Raw genomic sequence first — 20660 nt, forward strand, 5'->3', positions numbered from 1 at the left:
CCGGGAGCGACGCATCGCAGGGGCTCACTGACTACAGAGACGTCCGCGCGCAGGGTGGGCGTCCGTGCTTCCGGTGTGTCTGCAGCTCGGGGTGCTGTGCGGGGGCGGGGGTGGGGGAGGGTGACCCCGAGACGGCGGCGGCCTGGCACGTGATGTGTGCGTCCTTGTCTGTTTTGTCTGTGTCCCTGACGGACCGAGTTCCAGTCCGCAACCTGCCACTTCCCGGCTGTGTGCCTTGGGGCAGATGTCTGCTCCTCGCTGTGCCTGTTTGCTCATCTGTACGGTGGGAATGATAAAAGAACCTGTCTCGGAGGCAGATGTCAGGATTTAAAAGTAATATGTGTAAAGCGCTGAGAACAATGCCTGGCGCGCAGTAAATGCTCATAAAATAAACAAATAAACTATGATATGTATCTTTTGTATGAGGCAAGTGCCTATGTTGTGTAATGGCTATGTAACCTCATAGGAAGTGTGGGTATTTGTGATGCGTGTGTCTGTGTGTATCTTTGTATGTGTTCTGTATGCCTGTGTGTATTTGTGTATGTGATATGTGACTACGGTGGGGTACTGTGTCTTTGTAACCTTGTGTGAAATGTGTGTACATCTGTGATCTGTGTGCCCAGGTATGTTTAGGTATGCAGTGTGTGTGTGTATCTGTGTGTGCTTGTGTTGTGCGTGTCTGCGTGTTTCTTGTATGTAAAATGTGTGTGACTGTGTATATGTGTATGTAATATGTATGTATCAGTGTAATATATTTATGTGTATTTTTGCAGGTGACTTTTGTAGCTTTGTATAGTCTTTGAATGTGTCATGCCTCTATATCCATGTGTGAGTTGTGCTCGTACATGTGTATCTGGGTGTGTGACATGTGTCCCTGTGTATTCATGTGAGTGAAATGGGTCTGTGTGAGACATGTGTGTATCTTTGATGGATCTGTATCTATATATATGTGTGTGTTGTGTGTATGTAGTTGCATATGTGATGTGCGGGTCTCTCCATGTATCTGCTGTGTGTCTGTGTATATTCGTGCATGGTATACTTGTGTCTGTGTTAGTGTCTGTCATGTGTATGTCTCCGTGCAAGTGATGTCTGCGTATTTGTATGATGTGCATGTCTGTGTTTATCTGTGTATGTGATGCGTGTGTCTATGGGTCTTCTTTGTTGCCCATTTGTCTGTGGAATTGTCTGTGTTCGTGACTCTGTGCCTTGACACGTCACCGTGGTGTCTGTGTGGATCTTTGTCTGTGGCGTGTGTGTCTGTGGATTTGGGGCTTTACTTTGTCTGTGGCATGTGTGGGTCTTTGTGATGCATTTGACGTTCCTGCGTGGCCGGGTGCATCTGTGCAGGGGGCCGGCCTGCCTGTGCGTTCTTAGTGCAGCCTATCATCCCTGCGTCTTTGTGTGTGACGTGTACGTGTCCCCGTCTGCCGATAGCTGTCCACCTTTGTATGTGATGTGCTTGTCTATGAGGGTCTCTGCGACGTGTGTCAGCCATGTGTGGGCTGCGTGTGCCTGCCTGACATCTGCATCGTGGCGCGGAGCACACGTGTCCCTGCTGGTAGCATGTCACAGCAGTGTCCGGGCCAGGCACTGTGGGCCCTGTGTCCCCCCCACACAAGGGTCTGCTGGTCCCTGTCTGTCCCTCCCCCTCCCCTCCCTCCTGGCAGCCAATGCTACTGGGGAGCCAGTTGCCATGACGACGCTCCATCCTCCCTCCATCCTCCCTCCTCCCACCCTTCCTCTGACAGGCTCTCTGCTCCCCCAATCCCGGCTGCCCTCGGGGGCGGGGCCCTCAGTCTCCCCCCCCCATCCTACCCTCTCCCCCCCAGCAACCCCGGCTCCCCAGCTCCTCTCCTCTGTCCGCCTCTCCATCCCTTCATCTGTCTGTCCCTTCAAAGAGGGGGAGGGGGGTACCTGAGCCAGTAAGCAGCCCCTCCCTCCCCCTGTCCTGAGTCTCCTGCCCCTCTCCTGGGCTGGGGGGAGGCCAGGGTCGCGCGGGTCCCCATGGCTGGGGGCTGAGGGCCCGCCCCCCCCTCCTCCCCAGCCGCCACCACCTCCACCTCCCTTCCATCCTCGACAAGATGCCTGCCCCCGGCGCCCTCATCCTCCTCGCGGCCGTCTCCACCTCCGGCTGCCTGGCGTCCCCGGCCCACCCAGGTAAGTCTGTCCGGCCATCCGGCTGTCCAGCGGCCCCCACCCCCACCCTGGCCTGCCCTGGAGGTCTGTCTGCGGGGCTCTGGCTCCATCACCTGTGTGGCGTCTTCCCGCAGCGAGCCCAGGGCCTGGGGAGCCGCGGGGACGGTGCCTATGTTAGCAGGGCCTGTGGGAGGAAGGCTGGGGGCTGGGTGGGGAGGGGGTCCGTTCGGGCAACATGTGTGTGTGCACACGCATGTGTGTGTGCAGGTGTGTGCAGGGAGCCGGGGAAGGACAGGGCCTCTGGGAGAATTGGGGACAGAGGGGAGGAATACTGTTTCTAAGGGGGACACAGCATTGGAGGCTCTCTAGCTTTGGGGGAGACCCAAGGCTTGCGGAGCTCCCTTCTCAGGGGCTTGGGCTGGGAACAGAGGACATGTGTGTGCTCCAAGCGTCCCTAAAAGAAACAAGCCTCAACCCCCGTAACTAGGAGGTTCCAGCATGGGGCAAGAATCTTCTCCCAGCCTGCAGTTGGGGGCTCATCCTCTTCCCCAAACAGGGGGTAAGAAGGCTGTCGTGAGAGCGTATTTTAAATTCTGAGAGCTCCAGGCTCCACTATTACTCCTCCTTCCCTCAATCCTCACTGAAATTCATCCAAGCCTGGGGGTGAGGTGATGGGGCGGGGGGAGGGGGGGGTCCCAGCTTGGGGCGAGAGGAGGGACCCCACCCCCAACCCAACCACTTGAGAAGGCCCCAAACTACAACTCCCACAATGCCCCGGGCCATCCGGCTCCTCTGCCAAGGGGCCCCTGGTTGCAGAGCATCATGGGAGTTGTAGTGAAGACTCGCTGGACGAGGAGGGGCAAGGAATCCGGGAGCCAGGGCCTTGAAGCCGGGACCCCAGCCCAGTCCTGTGCCCACAGATGGATTCGCCCTGGGCCGGGCCCCTCTGGCTCCTCCCTATGCCGTGGTCCTCATTTCCTGCTCTGGCCTGCTGGCCTTCATCTTCCTCCTCCTGACCTGTCTGTGCTGCAAACGGGGCGATGTCGGCTTCAAGGTGAGGTGCATGAGGGGATTCAAGGTCGGGAGGAAGGCGCCAGCAAGTCCTTTTCCCCCCAGTCCAGGTGGTAGGAGGGGGAGCAGCGTAGTGAGTCTGAGAGCCCTTCAGGCCTGAAGTTATGGCAAGGTCCAGAGCCTTGGGATGGGAATTGGACTGGGATTGGGGGACAGTTATGAGAAAGATGGGGATAGTATTGGTGAGAAGGACCATGGCTTGTCTGAGCCCTGTGTTCTCCCACCCCTCACCCCTCCCGGCCCCAGGAGTTTGAGAACCCGGAAGGGGAGGATTGCTCCGGGGAGTACACTCCCCCCGCCGAAGAGACCTCCTCTTCACAGTCACTGCCTGACGTCTACATTCTCCCTCTGGCCGAGGTCTCCCTGCCGATGCCTGCCCCGCAGCCATCACACTCAGGTACTGCCCCGCACCCTGACTAGGGCCTCATGGCCCCACGGGACAGGGTGGAGGGCCCTGAGGGTTTTCCCTCAGGGAACAGGGAGCCGAGGCCCAAGGCAGCCAAGGGGAAAGGCAGAGGTGGGAGCCCCGGAATCTTGGAAGCAGCCTGAAGGAAGTCAGAGAACATCTCGGTAGAAGCCATTGCTTCATCCACAGCCAGATTTGGGGATTCTGGTGGGGCAACCCATGGTGAGGTCAGCCTAGATCTTAATGTCAGAGGTAGCCAATGGCAGGCTGAAGTCATGTCATAGGATCTTGGGACGCCAAAGGGAAGGACAGATTGGACGTTGGAACCTTGTGGGCAGCCAATGAGGAGGCAGAGATCCCATTGTGGAATGTTGGGGCAGCCAATGAAAACAGAGCTGCTGTGTCTGCTTTGGCCCCAGTCCCCACTGGATCGAGGGGTGTTGATGGCACTTGGGAGGGGAGAGAGGCTCAGGTGCCTCTCACTTTTGCCCACCGCCAGACATGACCACCCCCCTGGGCCTTAGCCGCCAGCACCTCAGCTACCTGCAGGAGATTGGGAGCGGCTGGTTCGGGAAGGTAAGTGGGGCTGGGGGTGGGCGGTGGAGGGTGCGTACCATCCAGGGCGATGCGCCTGTTCTGTGTCCATCCCCCCTGCTCCCACCACTTCTCATCTGCCCCCTGCCTCGTCCCCCCTGCCCCCCTCAGCCCCCCCACTGCCCGCCCCTCTGTTCACCTCTCACCCCCTCCCGTCCACTCCATCCCCCCGCCACCTGTCGGTCAGCGCCTCCCTCCTCACTCCATTGACCACTCCGTCTCGCCATCCGGCTCTCCACGCGTCCGTCTGTCCATCCTTCCACCCGTCCCTGCGTCCATCGGACTCTGGGCCTGTGAGTCTCTATCCCCGCGTCTGGTGGGGGTACGAGGGTGGTGGGATTTGAAGGAAGAGGCTGGAAAGCGGGGAAGATGGGAGCCATACGGTGGGGTGGAGGGTGGTCCCCGGGATGGGGCCGGGGAAACCACAGGCGCTGCCTCCTGGGTCCCCCTTGATCAGGTGATCCTGGGAGAGATTTTCTCGGACTACACCCCAGCCCAGGTGGTGGTAAAGGAGCTCCGAGCCAGCGCAGGGCCCTTGGAGCAGCGCAAGTTCATCTCAGAAGCACAGCCGTACAGGTATGGGGACTTCTCGGTGGACGTGGGGCTTGCAAGGCCCAAACATCTGAGTTTGTGCCTCAGGGAGGTAACATTTGGAAGTAGGAGGAGCGCAGTGTGGGGTGAGATCTGGGTTCGAATCCTCCATCTACCTTTTCCTGGCTGTGTCACTCAGTCCAGAGAATTTCCCTCCCTGAGCCTCAGGTTCTCGCTTGGGACAGAGCCAGGGAAATGAAGGCAGTGTGATGAAGGCGAGGGGACAGCACAGAAGCTGAGCTGGAGACCCGCCCCTCTCCACTCCGAACCTCAGTATTTTCGTCTGGAAAGTGGGTCCAGGAAGTCTGAGCAGCCTCATGTAGAGGGCAGCTGAGAGGATGCCAGATGAAACTGTGTTAGGCACTGGGTACCTCATGGTGGCTCGGTTCCTCAGGCCCCTGCTTGTGCGTGAGGAAGGACAGAATCAGAGTCACAGACCAGGGTCCTCCCATCCCCTGCCCCCAATGGACTGGGAGGTCTGGGAGGGCGGGACCCTGTCCCTCCCCTGCCTGGTCTCCCCTCCACTCTAAGGGCTTCCAGACGAGAATTAAATAAACATTTGTTACATGAATGTCCTGTGGGGTAGTGAGTGCCCTGTCATGGAAAGGGTGCCTACACGGGGACCTCTTATCGGAGGGTTGTAAAAGTGAGCTTTGCCCAGAGATTTTATTAGCCTCTTCCTCTGAACCCTCCCGTGGTTTTCTGTGGCCCGCAGGACAAAGTCCCTCTGGTCCCTACGGGCCACAAGCCCTGTTCCCTTCCTGCCACCAGCCCTCTCGCCCCCTGCCACCCCGTCTCCCCACTGACTCTCCCACACGCCAGCTTCTTTCCTGCCGCAGGACCGCTCTCCTTGCTGTTCCCTCTGTCTAGAATGTCACCCCTGCCTCACCCAGCCCCAGTTTCGGATGGTGGGAACCTTGCTCTTCCTGGGTCTCAGATCAGAAAGGCCTTCCCTTACACATACACACACACACACTCTCTCTCTCTCTCTCTCTCTCCCTCCCCCACCTAAGGAGGGCCCTGGGATGCTCCATCCCATCAACTTGTGTATTTTCTGCATAACACATATCCTAGTTTGTCATTATTTCATCCTTTTACTTGCTTCCTTGCCTGTCTCTCTCGAGGCCCACATATGGCTATTTAAATTTGTCTTAAATAAAATGCAGTCAAGTTCAAAATGTCTTTCCTCAGCTACCTCTGCCACATTTCGAGAGCTCAGCTGTCACCTATGGCCGGTGGCTCCCGTGTTAGATCAGATCCAGAGGTGAAATGACTTCTGTGAGGTTACACACTTGGGAAAGATGGAGACAGGATTCAGACCCCCAAGCCTGACTCTTACCCACGATGTGAGGGTAAAAGAGGGGCATCCCCCAGTGTTGGAGGGGACCGTGACATTTCTTGAGGAAACGATGTTGAAACTAAGGGATGAGGAGGACTTTGATGAGAGGAGAGTGTTCTCCACAGAGAGAAGTGCACGTGCACAAGGCCCGGAGCCTAAGCGGGCACGTGTGAGTTTGGAGAGAGGCGCACGGGCGATAAGCATGGTGCTGGAGAAGGCAGGGGGGCGGGAGAGACCGAGGAGTGAGCCGGGCTCAGCCCCAGGGAGCCGGGGAGCCACGGAGGGTCGTGAGCAGGTGGGCATCCGGTCAGGGACAGACTGGAAGGGAGGGACTGCAGGCAGGGAGGCCGGCAGGAGGCTGAGAAGAGAGTCCAGGAGGTGAGGAGGAGGCTTGGGCCGGGGCTGTAGGGAGGGCAGGGGAGGGGGAAGAGGCAGGGGGCGGGAAGAAAGGCTGAGGGGCTGGTGAGCCAGAAGGAGGGGCAGGGAGGTGCCTGGGGGTCTGGGAGACAGTGGGGTGGTCCTGAGGTGGGGATGTGGGGAAGGAGTAAGGAAACTGAGGCCAAAGAGGTTGAAACAACAGTCTGGTTTTGCTGGGAGGTTGGGGTGGGACAGAGGGCTGGGGTGGGATGGAAGGGGCCGTTTCCTGAGGCAGGCAACCCCCTTCCCCTCGCAGGAGCCTGCAGCACCCCAACGTCCTCCAGTGCCTGGGCGTCTGCGTGGAGACACTGCCCTTCCTGCTGATTATGGAGTTCTGTCAGCTGGTGAGGGGCTGGGGCGGGGGAGGCAGGGCCGGGAGCTGGGCGGTGTGAGGGCCCAGGGCAGCTCCTAGGGATCTGCAGCGACGACACCACCATCATCATCACAGCTAACACCTGTGACAAGCACTGCCATCTCTGTAGATGAGCACTGGCTCCCAGGTGGTGCGCCCTGAGCTAGCGCGTGAGGTGGGTGGGTGCTGTTCCCGAGCGCTTCTAAGCCGCAGGGGAAACTGAGGCCCAGAGGGGGCTGCCCACTGAGGGCAGAGGTCGTCCCATCCTTGCCCCGGATGGCCTGGTGTGGGTGCCTGGGAGGGGGCGGTGGTGCTGACCCCCCCCTGCCCTCTCTCCCAGGGGGACCTGAAGCGTTACCTCCGGGCCCAGCGGCCCCCCGAGGGCCTGTCCCCTGAGCTGCCCCCTCGAGACCTGCGGACACTGCAGAGGATGGGCCTGGAGATCGCCCGCGGGCTGGCACATCTCCACTCCCACAACTATGTGCACAGGTGGCAGCCTGGGAGCCACCGGGAGGAATTGGGAGGGGAGGGGACTACTTAGGGGAAAGAGGCCAGGCTACGGGGGTGGGAGGTGAGGCCGCAGGGGAGGGGGTTAAGGATGGAAGGAGGCCTGAGTGGGAGACACAAAAAAGGGGGAAAGCCCAGGAGGGTCAGGGGGAAGAGGCGGAGTCAGGAGAGTAGGGGAGGAGTCAGGAAGGGAGGAGGGGTCACAGAAGAGAGGGAGGAGTCAGGGGAGGGGGAGGAGTCAAGGTAGGAGAGGAGGAGGGAGGAAAAGAGGGGAGGGGAGCAGTGCGGGAAAGTGGGCGGGGTCTAGGAAGAGGGGGCGGGCTTCCCCAAGCTACCCCCCTTCTTACCTCGCTCCCCTCGCCCACCCCCAGCGACCTGGCCCTGCGCAACTGCCTGCTGACCTCCGACCTCACCGTGCGCATTGGAGACTACGGGCTGGCACACAGCAACTACAAGGTGAGGGCTGGCCTCCGTCAGAGCTGGGAGGGGGTGGGGGGGCGCCCCGGCCTGCTTGACCGCACCCCGTGCCGCCCACACCCAGGAGGACTACTACCTGACCCCCGAGCGCCTGTGGATCCCGCTGCGCTGGGCAGCGCCCGAGCTCCTCGGGGAGCTGCACGGGACCTTCATGGTGGTGGACCAGAGCCGCGAGAGCAACATCTGGTGAGGGGCCCGGGCCGGGGGGGCGGCCGAGGAGGGCAAGGAAGGCGGAAGCGTCACAGGTTCTACGGCTGGGGAAACTGAGGCCGGGGGGGGGGCGCCCCCTGGCCCGTCAGGGCAGGGCTCTGACCTTCCTCTGTCCTCTGCTGCCCGCAGGTCCCTAGGGGTGACCCTATGGGAGCTGTTTGAGTTTGGGGCACAGCCCTACCGCCACCTATCCGACGAGGAGGTCCTCGCCTTCGTCGTCCGTCAGCAGCACGTCAAGCTGGCCAGGCCGAGGCTCAAGCTGCCCTACGGGGACTACTGGTGAGAGCGGGGCCTGACCCCGGACCCCTGACCTTCCACCTCCCACCCCAGGATGATCCCAGAATCCCCCGCCTCATTTCACACTCTCCCCGCTCCACAACTGCACCACTTGCTGCCAGCCCTAGAATGGAGTGGGGACGTCCCCACCCCTTCCGCCAGCATCTGCTACTTGGAGCAGGGAAACTGAGGCATGGAGTGACAGCTGGTGTTTGAACCTTGTTTCTCCAGCCCTAGAAGACCCCTGCTGCTCGCTTGTCTGATTCCAAAACTTGTAACCCAAACGGGAAGGCCACCTTAACCGTCATTTCCGCACATGTGCCCTGCTGTCCTCTCTTCTTCTAGGTCTCTGTCTCCCTCTCTCTGGTTTCTGTGCCCCCTCTCTCTCCGGGTCTTGGTCCTCTTCTCCCTGGGTCTCTGCCCCCCACTTTCTCCTGGTCTCTGCCCCCCCCCAGTGACCCCCCCCCTCCCCCCAGGACTCTGCCTTACTCACGCTTGCCTCCTCCCCCTCCCCCAGGTACGACATCCTGCAGTCCTGCTGGCGGCCGCCTGCCCAGCGCCCCTCGGCCTCTGATCTGCAACTGCAGCTCACCTACCTGCTCTCCGAGCGGCCCCCAAGGCCTCCGCCGCCGCCGCCGCCCCCCCGAGATGGCCCCTTCCCCTGGCCCTGGCCCCCGCAGCACAGCGTGCCCCGCCCGGGGACCCTGTCCTCTCCGTTCCCCCTTCTGGATGGCTTCCCTGGGGCCGACCCGGACGACGTGCTCACGGTCACCGAGAGTAGCCGCGGCCTCAACCTTGAGTGCCTGTGGGAGAAGGCGCGGCGGGGGGCCGGTCGGGGCGGGGGCGCACCCACCTGGCAGCCGGCGTCCGCGCCCCCCGCCCCGCACGCCAACCCCTCCAACCCCTTCTACGAGGCGCTGTCCACGCCCAGCGTGCTTCCGGTCATCAGCGCCCGCAGCCCCTCCGTGAGCAGCGAATACTACATCCGCCTCGAGGAGCACGGCTCCCCGCCTGAGCCCCTCTTCCCCAATGACTGGGACCCCCTGGACCCAGGAGTGCCTGCCCCCCAGGCCCCCCAGGCCCCCCCCGAGGTCCCCCAGCTGGTGTCCGAGACCTGGGCCTCCCCACTCTTCCCGGCGGCCCGGCCCTTCCCGGCCCAGTCCTCAGCCTCCGGCAGCTTCCTCCTGAGCGGCTGGGACCCCGAGGGCCGGGGCGCCGGGGAGACCCTGGCAGGAGACCCCGCCGAGGTGCTGGGGGAGCGGGGGGCCACCCCGTGGGCCGAAGAGGAAGAGGAGGAGGAGGAGGGCAGCTCCCCGGGGGAAGACAGCAGCAGCCTTGGAGGGGGCCCCAGCCGCCGGGGCCCCCTCCCGTGTCCCCTGTGCAGCCGCGAGGGGGCCTGCTCCTGCCTGCCCCTGGAGCGAGGGGACGCCGTCGCCGGCTGGGGCGGCCACCCTGCTCTTGGCTGCCCCCATCCCCCCGAGGACGACTCGTCCCTGCGGGCCGAGCGGGGCTCCCTGGCCGACCTGCCCCTGAACCCCCCCGCCTCGGCCCCCCCCGAGTTTCTGGACCCCCTCATGGGGGCGGCGGCGCCCCAGTACCCCGGGCGGGGGCCACCTCCCGCTCCCCCCCCGCCGCCGCCACCTCCTCGGGCCCCCGCGGACCCGGCCGTGTCCCCCGACCCGCCCTCGGCCGTGGCCAGTCCCGGCTCAGGCCTGTCGTCTCCGGGCCCCAAGCCGGGCGACAGCGGCTACGAGACCGAGACCCCTTTTTCCCCCGAGGGAGCCTTCCCCGGTGGGGGGGCAGCAGAGGAGGAAGGGGTCCCTCGACCACGGGCTCCCCCCGAGCCCCCCGACCCGGGAGCGCCCCGGCCACCCCCAGACCCGGGTCCCCTCCCGCTCCCGGGGGCCCGGGAGAAGCCGACCTTCGTGGTTCAAGTGAGCACCGAGCAGTTGCTGATGTCCCTGCGGGAGGACGTGACAAGGAAGCTCCTGGGGGAGAAGGGGGCAGCCGCCCGCGAGACAGGGCCCAGGAGGGCGGCGAGAGGCCCCGGGAGCCGAGAGAAAGCCCCGGGCCCAAGCAGGGGCCCCACAGTCCTGGGCAGCGGGAAGCAAGCCCCAAGCCCACACGAGGGCCCGAGCCTCCCCGTGAACGGGGTGACAGTGCTGGAGAACGGGGAACAGAGAGCCCTGGGCGTCGAGGAGAAGGTGGCGGAGAACGGGAGCCCGGGGTCCCCAGAGAGAGAAGAGCAAGTGCTGGCGAATGGGGAGCTGCCACCCCCAAGGAGGGAGGAGAAAGTGCTGGAGAATGGGGGCCTGGGGTCCCCGGCGAGAGAAGAGCAAGTGCTGGTGAATGGGGGACTGACACCGTCAAAGATCGAGGAGGTGTCAGAGAATGGGGGCCTGAGATTCCCCAGGAACCCGGAGAGGCTGCCAGAGACTGGGCTTTGGAGAGCCCCAGGGCCCTGGGAGAAGATGCCCGAGAGTGGGGCTCCAGCCCCCATGAACGGGGAGCCAGCCCCAGAGACCTCGCTGGAGAGAGCCCTGGCACCTGGCGCAGTGGTCTTGGCCCTGAACGGCGGGGAGACAGCCCCTGGCCCCACTGGCCCAGCCCCCAGGAGCGGGGTGCCGGAACCCGGGACCGAGAGGAGAGCCCCCGAGACTGGGGGGGCACCGAGAGCCCCCGGGGCTGGGAGGCTGGACCTCGGGAGTGGGGTCCGAGCCCCAGTGGGCATGGGGATGGCCCCCGGCGGCGGCCTCGGAAGCGGCGTGGACGCAAAGGCCGGATGGGTCGACAGCACGAGGCCACAGCCGCCTCCACCGCCGCTGGAGGCACAGCCGACGAGGCCGGAGCCGGCGCCCCAGAGAGCCAGGCCGGAGGCAGCCTCCGAGGGAGAGCCCGGGGTCCCAGACAGCAGAGCCGGCGGAGACACAGCACCCAACGAAGACGGGGACCCCCCCAAGCCCGAGAGGAAGGGCCCCGAGATGCCACGACTGTTCTTGGACTTGGGACCCCCTCAGGGGAACAGCGAGCAGATCAAAGGTGAGCAGGCTGCCGGGAGCACGGGAGCGCGGTTGGGGGCCGAGGCCCAGCTCCTTCCAAGATGTAGGGTGCAGTTGAGAAGCTCAGGCCCCCAGGTACCAGACAGGTCAGCCTGATGGTGACAAGGGCAGACCCTAGAGCCACACTCCCTGGGCTCAAATCCTGGCTTTGCCCCTTCCTAGCTGTGATCTTGGACAGATGACCTTCTCTGTGCCTCAGTTTCCCCATCTGCCAAAAACGGATGACAAGGATAGCGCCTACCGAATAGGACTGTGAGGGTTAAATGAGTTAAGACTTCCAAAGCCTTTGGTCCAATGCCTGGCACTTGTAAGCACCTGCTGTTATATCACAATTCACATCAACTAGGGGTTGCAAACTCAGATGCCCACAGGGGGTCAGACAATATAAGGGAATGAATGACAGGTGGGAATGAATGAATGAATGAGAGCTGGGAGACGGGGGGTAGGAGTTGGGGAGGAAATGCAGCCACTTCTCAGCTCCATTCAGGAATGCCCACCTGGTGTTGCCAAATCTGCTGCTTTCCCCCTTTAAGCCAGAGTTCTGGGTGTTTTAATGGTTGAAACCAATTCAAAAGAAGCCTTTCTGCGGGCTGGGCTGCCAGTGCGTGATCTCTGGTTTAAACTTTCCAACAAGCTGAGGCATGTTCATCGTGCCAGGCCTCCTGTGCGCCAGGCCCCTGAGCCGTCCAGGGCTGAGACCCAGGGAGCCTCAGACCCTGCCCTGCCCACCGCAGTACTGGTGGCTTGAAAGCCTAGTAGAAAGGCCTTTTCTGGAAACTGAGTTTTGACGGGAACACAGGAAATAGTTTGTCATAGAGAGGGGACAATTTAAGAGAAGATAAATGGAGAGTAAAATAAACAGCCCCTGTTTAGATGTGGACATAGGGACAGGGACTGTGGTTCCACTGGAATCATCCAGAGGCCCGATCTCCTTAAATACTGGTATGAAAGTTATAAATGACTGGGCCTGTTTTATATTGGCAACCTCACAGCCACACTTGAGGGAAGGGTTATTATCTCTGTTTGCCAGAGGAGCCTGAGGCTCAAGAGGGAAAGGTCAGGAAGGGCACTGAGCACAGAACCTTCCTTCCTCAAACCCACAGCATTAGAACACTACCACTTCCTCAAGGTTGTTGTGGGGAGTTTGCAACAAGCTGTGTCAGGAAAGACCCTGGGCAGCATGAAAATGACAGGGGATGAGCAACTAAGATGCCTCAGAGGATCTGAGGCAGCGGGGGGCGGTGGGGCGGTGGTCGGTGTTGTTGGGTGCGAAGAGACTGGGAATAGCATGCTTTTCTTTTTTTTTTAAATCCAGTGAACTCCTACTCATCCTTCATGACCCCACTCAAATTCCCCCTTCCCTGGGAAACCTTCCTGATTTTGAAAGACTGTCACCCTGTCTTTCCTCTGGGTATCCACAGCCCTTGATAGCTTCCTCTATAAAGCCCCACTCCACCCCATCACCTTGAGATGGGTGGGCAGGGAAGGCCTCAATGAGGAGGTGACTTCTGAGCAGACATGAAGGAAGTGAGCCAGGTGGACATCTGGGAGAAGGATGTTTCAGGTAGAGGACACTGAGATGGGCATTAACTTGGCATGTTCAGGGAATAGCAAAAGGCTGGTGAAGCTGGAGTTGAGTGAATGAGGGGTGGAGAGTGACTCGGTCCACATCCATCTTTCTCCTTGCCCTGCCCTGAACCTCTTCTCATCCCCACCATCGCCCCCCACAGGGCCTGGCACACAGCTCACTTATGCAGTAATGGAGGAATGAGTGGCCCCTCCATTTACCAGTGAGAAAACAGAGGCTCAGAGAGGTGGATCTGCTTGCCCAGGGACACACAGCAAGAGAGCAGGGTAGGCTTGGGATTTGAAGTGAGGTTTCCTCCTCCAGGGACCTGAAGTCCTTCCCTCCCAGCAGGCTGAGATCAAGGAGTCTTAGGGCAGGGAAAGGACCTGGAGATGGCTAGACACCCCAATTTTCTGGCGATTGAGGGCCAAAAGGGGAAAGAAAGTACCTTGGTCAACATTGTGTAGCAGAGAACATTTATTCACTAATCCCACAAATATTGACTGAGTACTTCTATGTGCTTGGGGTTTGGGGAACGCAGCCAGAATTAGCCCGACTCAGTCTCTGTTCTGTGGCAAGGCAAACATTAATCACACTGCCACAGAATTACAGTTCTATACTGAGATCAACTGCTAGGAAGGCGAGGTGCTTGGTACTATGGGGTGCAGAGCGGGTTGCACCTGGCCAGACCTCTTGGGAGATCTCCAAAGGCTTTGAAAGTCCAGACAGAGCTGGACGATGAATAGGACTCGAGTTAGATAAGGAAGTTCCAGGCAGAGGGAACAGCCTATGCAAAGGCTCAGAGGTGGGAGGAATGGGGATATGGCCCATGTGGTTGGATGGAGGTCAAGCCAGAATGAGGTGGGGACAGAACCAGGAGAGGTCAGCAGAGCCAGGGCACTCGGGCCTGGTGGCCCCGGGAGAAACTGGGGCTTTGTGCTGTGGGCACTGGGGAGCCACGGAGAGGGTTAAGCACTGGAGTAGGGGGAAGACCGCTACCCTTCTGCTTGGAGACCCCCAGTGCAGCCTTTTGGTTCACAAGGGTGGAAACAGGCCCAGACTGTGGCTGAGATTGCCTGAGGACACAGAGTTAGGCGGGAGGGCATGCCTCAGTTTCCCCAGGAACAGGGGCTCACCGGGTGTCTCCCCTCGCAGCCAAGCTCTCGCGGCTCTCGCTGGCGCTGCCGCCGCTCACGCTCACGCCGTTCCCGGGGCCGGGCCCGCGGCGACCCCCGTGGGAGGGCGTGGACGCCGGGGCGGCTGGCGGGGAGGCCGGCGGGGCGGGGGCGTCGGGGCCGTCGGAGGAGGACGGGGAGGACGAGGACGAGGACGAGGAGGAGGACGAGGAGGTGGCGGCGGCGGGCGCGCTGGTGGGGCCGCGGGGCCCCGGGAGAGCGCGGGCAGCCCCGGTGCCCGTCGTGGTGAGCAGCGCCGACGCGGACGCGGCCCGCCCGTTGCGGGGGCTGCTCAAGTCTCCACGCGGGGCCGACGAACCCGAGGACAGCGAGCTGGAGAGGAAGCGCAAGATGGTCTCCTTCCACGGGGACGTGACCGTCTACCTCTTCGACCAGGTGGGCTGCCCCTGCGCAGGACCCCGGGGCTGGGTCTAGGGAGGGGCGGGGCCTGGATGAAGACCGCGCCTAGATTGGGGGCGGGGTCTGCAGGGTGCGGGCGGGGCGTGGGAGAGCGGGCCAGGGAATGGGGCGGAACTTGAAGGACCAGATGAGGCCTTGAGTGTAAGGGCGGGGCCTGGGAATGGGGCTGGGCCTGGAGGAAGGCCGCGCCTCAAGTGGGGGCAGGGCCTGCAGGGTGAGGGCGGAGCCTGGGGAGAGACTGGCTAGGGAGATAGGGCCGGATGAGTCCCTGAGTGTGAGGGAGGGGCCTGGGAATGGGGCGGGGCCCGGGGAAGGGCCGAGTCCAGAGCAGAGGTGGGGCCTGGGGTGGGGAAGGGTGCTGGAGGGCTAGGGAGAGGCCTGGAGATGAGAACGGATCCGGAAGGAAAGCGCGGTACCTGGTAGTCAGAGGCTAAGGAGAAAGTGAGAGGATTAGGGCGTGGTCTGTAAGGTGGGGGCGGAGCCTAGTGAAGTTGGGGATAGGGTTTCTGCACCAGCGCTCTAATGTTGTGGAGGCCGAGGGGCCGGCTCAGGATGGAGGGGATTTTATCCACTAGGGGTGGGCCATGGAGAAGCTGCAGGTAGGGCTTAAAGAGATGCTGCTTGTAGTGTTAAGATACTAAGTGCAGTAGTGGGTTCAGGGATGGGACAGAGCTAATGAACTGGGGCGGGGCTAAGAGAGATGGGTTGAGGAATGAGTTAAAAGTAGCCTGGGAGGTTAGTGTTGAAGAGAAAAACAGGGCGGTGTGGTGCTTGTGGTCTGGGGCCGTGTCTAGATGAACACGGGGCGGGGCGTACTAAGGTCCTGAGATGATTGAGAACAGGGTCAAGAGCTGAGGCCTAGGGCACTGAAACAAACTGGAGCGGGGCCTCTTCAGAGGGCGGGGCTTAGGGGCTCGCGGGAGGCTCCGGAGATGCTCAAAATGGGTTAGGAGTTTGGAGGACCATAGGAGCAGGACCATAGGCCCCATAGTTGTGGGGCCCGCACTTGGACGCCTGTGGCCGAGATCTAGGACGTGAGTAAGGGTCATGGAGACGGGACGGGACTCACGGAGATAGTCCTGGGTTAGGGACTTCCGTGGAGGCAGCGCGTTAAGGAGCCGGAAGAGAATTCCTGCAGTGGACTGCTTAGCTGTGGGCGGGAGTCCGTGGTCGGGGGAGGAGCTTCAGGCCGAGGGAGGTTAAAGCTGGCCTGAGGCTTCGAAGGCAGATTAGGGGATCTCCAGAGAGAGCGTTTGTAAGTTGGGATGCCTGAAGCCCCAGAAATGTTAGCGGGGTTTGTTGCTTGTTGGGATGTAGTGAGTGGGATGTGACGGTTCGCCCCCTCTTGCCTCCCCTAATATGCCTTCACAGGAGACTCCAACCAACGAGCTGAGTGTCCAGGGCCCCCCCGAGGGGGACACGGACCCGTCAACGCCCCCAGCGCCCCCGACGCTTCCCCACCCCGCCACCCCCGGAGATGGGTTTCCCAGCAACGACAGCGGCTTTGGTGAGGGGCGGGGCGGGGCAGAGTTGGGGGCGGGGTCTATGGGAAGGGCAGCGGCGGGGCGGGGCCTGCTGAGGGGCGGGGTTGGAGGGCTGAAGAAGTGACTGAGGATCTGACCGCGTCCTCTCCTCTCCCTCCTCACCCCACCCCGCCCCCGACGCTAGGAGGCAGTTTCGAGTGGGCGGAGGATTTCCCCCTCCTCCCCCCTCCAGGCCCCCCCCTGTGCTTCTCCCGCTTCTCCGTCTCGCCTGCGCTGGAGACCCCGGGGCCCCCCGCCCGGGCCCCCGACGCCCGGCCCGCAGGTATCGTGCTCCAGACCCCTGCCCCACGTCTGCCAATCTCTGTCCCCATCTGTCTCTCCCACTTTCTTGTCCCCATCTCTCTGAATATCTTTGCCTCTCTCCCAGTTTTTTCCTTCCCCTCTCTCAGTCTGGCTGCTCACCAGTGAAACCCCACCCACCTCTGAGACCCGCTCAGACCAAGAGGTGTCCATCATATGGGCTTGGGCAATCACGCCCTTCCCGGAGCCTCAGTTTCCCTTCTGTAAGGATCCCCTCTGAGCCTTGCCCATCGTTTTTTTTTTTTTTTTTGGCCGCACCCCTTGGCATGTAGGATCTTAGTTCGCCGACCAGGGATGGAACCCGCGGCCCCTTAACCACTGGACCGCCAGGGAAGCCCGAAATTAATTTTTCTTTCTTTCTTTTCTTTCTTTCTTCCTTCCTTCCTTCGCTTCTTTCTCTCTCTCTCTCCCTCCTTCCCTCCCTCTCTTTCTTTCTTTCTTATTCTTTTTCTTTCCCATCTTTGCCCCATCTTTGTGCTAAGATCCTGTCTGGTACTTGGTGGACATTGATCCCATCTCCTTCAGGGGGCATAGGTTGATCAGAGGCAGACAAGAAGCCAGAGGAAACCAGGGGGCTCAAAGCCGGTTAGTATGAACCAGAGCAGAGAGGACACGGCCAGGGAGCCCCGTAGCAATAACAGCAAGCACTCCCATAGACCCCAGAATGTGCTTGCAACATCTTACCCCATTTAATCCTCCCTATGAGCCCACGGGGTGTATTCTAGTCTCATCCCCATTTTACAGAAGAGAAAACTGAGGCACAGAGAGGCATGAGGTGCTGGGGCACAAACCCCGGCTGCCTGGCCTCTGAGTCTGTGTCCACTCCAGTAGTCAGCATTTGTCAGGTACCTTTCTTGCGTCTCACTTACGCCATAATGCTAGTCCTCGCCACCACCTTGGGAGAACATCCCTGCACACAGGGCTTGCACTGGGCCAGGCAGGTGGAGGTGTTCCCAGAGGACAGAACTAAGTAGGGGGAAGGTGCAACTGGCTCTTTTCCGGGGGGACTCCATGCCTGCTCCCCTACACTGCGCCTGAGTTCAGGTGTTGGCCCTGCCACTTCTTGGCTGGGTGACCTAGGGCAAGTCGCTTTCCCTCTCTGTCCCTCAGTTTCTGTAGAACGAGGAGGATAACAGGATCTAACTCCTAAGTTTGTTAAGGGGATTAAATGGCTTAATCCTCCCCTTGCACGCAGCAGTGGTCTCTAACTGGTAGCTGTTCCTGCGTTTAATGAAGTAGATGCTTATTGAGAATCCGCTGAACTGGGCTCGGGGGATTCGGTGCTGGGCGAGATCAGTGAGCCCCCCTCCGCCCTGCCCACAGCACTGCCTCACAGTCCCACAGTAAGTGATAAGTGCCAACCCAGGGTTGCTGAGAAAGCACATGACAAGAGGAAAGGGCTTTGTGTCCTCGGTGATGGAAGGGTCCTTTAACCAGGGACTTGAAGGGCTGGCTGTCATTAACTAGGTGAAGGGGAAGGGGACAGCGTGCTAGCAGACGGGACAGCTTGCCGAGGGCCTGAGGCAGGAGAGAGCTTGGCTGATTCATGGAACAGAAGGGAAGCGGGTGTGTCTGGAGGTTACCTGCAGAGTTGGGTGGAGGGGGGTGGGTGTGGGAAGTGAGAGAGAGCAGGACAGACCCCGCAGGGCTTGAGGGTAAGCTGAGGGGCGGGGACTTTGTCCTGGGGGCACTAGAGAGCCACGAGGACTGTGAGCTGGGGAGGGCCAGCATCAGGCCCGGGTGTAGGAAGACTTCTCCCGGGCCTTGTGGGGGCCAGTGGAGGCAGGGAGGCTGGGGAGGAGGCCAGACAAGACTCCAGGGGGGGAGAGGAGAGGACATACAGAGTCAAGGGCAGGAGGGATGGGCTGAGGGTTGACCCTTCACTTGGCAACATCCTCAGATATCACCCCCAAATGTCACTCCTCCCAGAGATCTTCTTGGAGGCCCCCAAGAGGACAGGATGAGGTGGGTTCCAGGGCGTGGGGACACCAGCCAAGTGTTGAGTCAGGGCTGAGGCCCATAGGGCCAGCAATCCAGGATGACTTCACCTTTATTCACCTGGAGAGGAGAGGGAGGGCCCGATCACACAAAACCCCAAATCCCTTTACTCAATCCTTAGCTATTCCGCAGCTGGGCTGGGAAGCTGCTGAGCCGGTTTCGAGACCACGGCTGGGGGGTGGGGGGGGTGAGTCAGGCGGAGCCCCCTTCTTCCTCAGACCCCTGTGCTTGGCGTGGCTCTGCCCACTTCACACACGTTCCCTGGGGGCTGAGTGCCGCCAGGAATCTCAGAGTTTCCCTACTTCCCTGAAAAGGACACGAGGGTCATGCTCCCCATTTTTTTTTTTTTATTTATTTATTTTTTTTTTGTGGTACGCGGGCCTCTCACTGTTGTGGCCTCTCCCGTTGTGGAGCACAGGCTCCGGACGCACAGGCTCAGCGGCCATGGCTCACGGGCTTAGTTGCTCCGCGGCATGTGGGATCTTCCCGGACCAGGGCACGAACCCGTGTCTCCTGCATCGGCAGGCGGATTCTCAACCACTGCGCCACCAGGGAAGCCCTATGCTCCCCATTTAAAGAGAGGGAAACTGAGGCTCAGGGACTGGAAGTGAGGGCAATGACTTGACCCAGGCCACTCAGGTGAGAAGTGCGAGGTGGAGGGGGGGGTGCCCGGTGGGTAGCCCTGATTGGGAGTCTCCACCCCACAGACCCTGGTTTCCTGGATCTGTTGTATGGGTGGGAGGCTCTCCTTCCACTGGAAGAGAACGGATCATGGTGGGAAAGTCTGGTGGGACGGCACTTTGTGCAGGGCCCCTGCTGGATGCTGGGGATGCAGCGGTGACGAAATGCAGTCGCATCCTCTCTGATCTTCCAGTCTAGAGGGGCAAGCAGACAGGAAGCTGGCTCTTTGACAATGACTGAGATTATCCCAGAGGAGAAATGTGAAAGAAAATAAGTATAGTGGAAGGGAATTCCCTGGCGGTCCAGTGGTTAGGACTCAGTGCTTTTACGGCCGAGGTGAAATCCCTGGTCGGGGAACTAAGATCCCACAAGCCATGCGGCGCCACCAAAAAAAAACCCGAAAAACAAACAAACCCCCACCCCCCACTATAGTGCAGTGAGATAGAATGACCTTGGGGGGTGAGGGGGACGACTGCTTGACTGAGAATGGCCCGGAGAAGACCCCTGAAGAGGGGGCATGGTGACGGAGGCCTGAGTTCTATGGGAAGGGCTAAGGGCATGCCGGGCAGTTGGAACAGCCAGTGCAAAGGCCCTGGGGTAGGACTGTGCTTGGAGGAACAGCAAGGAAGCAGACCACTGTGGCTGGAGCAGAGTGAGTTGGGGGCAGGAGTAAATGAGGACAGAAAAAGGACAGAGCAGATCAGGTGGGGCCCTCCCCACGGTGAGGACTTGGTTTTCACTCCGATCGGCAAGCCAGAAGCCATGAGCCTTTCTGCCCAGTAATTCCATTTCTCTCTCCTCTCCCTCCATCCTCAGGCCCCGTGGAGAACTGACTCCCCGAAGACCTGACCCCCCTCCACCCCCAGAAGAGGGGTTGAGAGTAGAATCCTCTGTGGATGATGGAGCCACTGCCACCACCACAGACGTCACATCCAGGGAGGCCCCCGAGACCGGGCCCTCCCCCTCCCCCACCATGTGCCAAACGGGAGGCCCTGGCCCTCCGCCCCCCAGCCCCCCGGACGGCTCCCCTGAGCCCCCTGACCCCCTCGGTGCCAAATGAGGCAGGAAGCCCTTCACCCCTCCCTGGAGAGCCGCCTTTCTCAGAACTGAACTGAACTCTTTAGGGCCTGGAGCCCCTCTGCACAGCGGAGGCCCCTCCTCACCCACTCCCAGCCCCAGACAGGGGCCGAAGGCTTCAGGGACCTGGACCCGCCCCCCCCATCTCGCGTCTCCCCTTTCCCAGCCCAGCCTGGCCCCTGGAGGGGCCTCTGGTTGAGACCTTCGCGTGGCATTTTCACATTATTTAAAAAAGACAAAAAACAACTTTTTGGAGGAACGTGGGGCGTGTGTGTGTTTCGGGCGATGAAGAGGGGAGGCTGCAGGGAGCAGGTGCTGTCCAGGAGATATGGCCGTCCTCACAGCCCCATCTGACAGGAACATCAAGGCTCAGAAAGGCAGAAATGCCTGTGTGGCAGCAAGACCCCCGGCTTCTCCACTTCTCTGGATCTCAGTCTGGTGTCGGCATCACCGACTTCTGCTG

The 20660-nt window shown here is 60.9% G+C and overlaps 1 protein-coding gene across 3 annotated transcripts; it reads left to right on the forward strand.

Annotated features, from left to right (window-relative positions):
- Positions 1-20456, forward strand: LMTK3 (lemur tyrosine kinase 3). 3 transcript variants are annotated; one of them, XM_059045732.2, is made up of 16 exons: positions 1-73; positions 2045-2157; positions 3057-3190; positions 3454-3604; positions 4113-4189; positions 4665-4783; positions 6811-6898; positions 7247-7395; positions 7785-7869; positions 7955-8076; positions 8230-8379; positions 8894-11415; positions 14158-14573; positions 15969-16104; positions 16266-16403; positions 19937-20456. In XM_059045732.2, the coding sequence occupies exons 2-16, from the start codon at positions 2082-2084 to the stop codon at positions 19951-19953; spliced, it is 4380 nt and encodes a 1459-aa protein (XP_058901715.1). In that variant the 5' UTR covers positions 1-73; positions 2045-2081; the 3' UTR covers positions 19954-20456. The 3 variants fall into 3 exon arrangements, with proteins under 3 accessions (XP_058901715.1, XP_066876372.1, XP_066876373.1); XM_067020271.1 differs by having other exon boundaries at positions 37-54; XM_067020272.1 differs by lacking the exons at positions 1-73; positions 16266-16403 and having other exon boundaries at positions 1504-2157; positions 19937-20040.
- The last annotated feature ends 204 nt before the right edge of the window (positions 20457-20660 follow it).

Source organism: Kogia breviceps, chromosome 18 (genome assembly GCF_026419965.1).
Source record: "Kogia breviceps isolate mKogBre1 chromosome 18, mKogBre1 haplotype 1, whole genome shotgun sequence".
Classification (NCBI taxonomy): Eukaryota; Metazoa; Chordata; class Mammalia; order Artiodactyla; family Physeteridae; genus Kogia; species Kogia breviceps.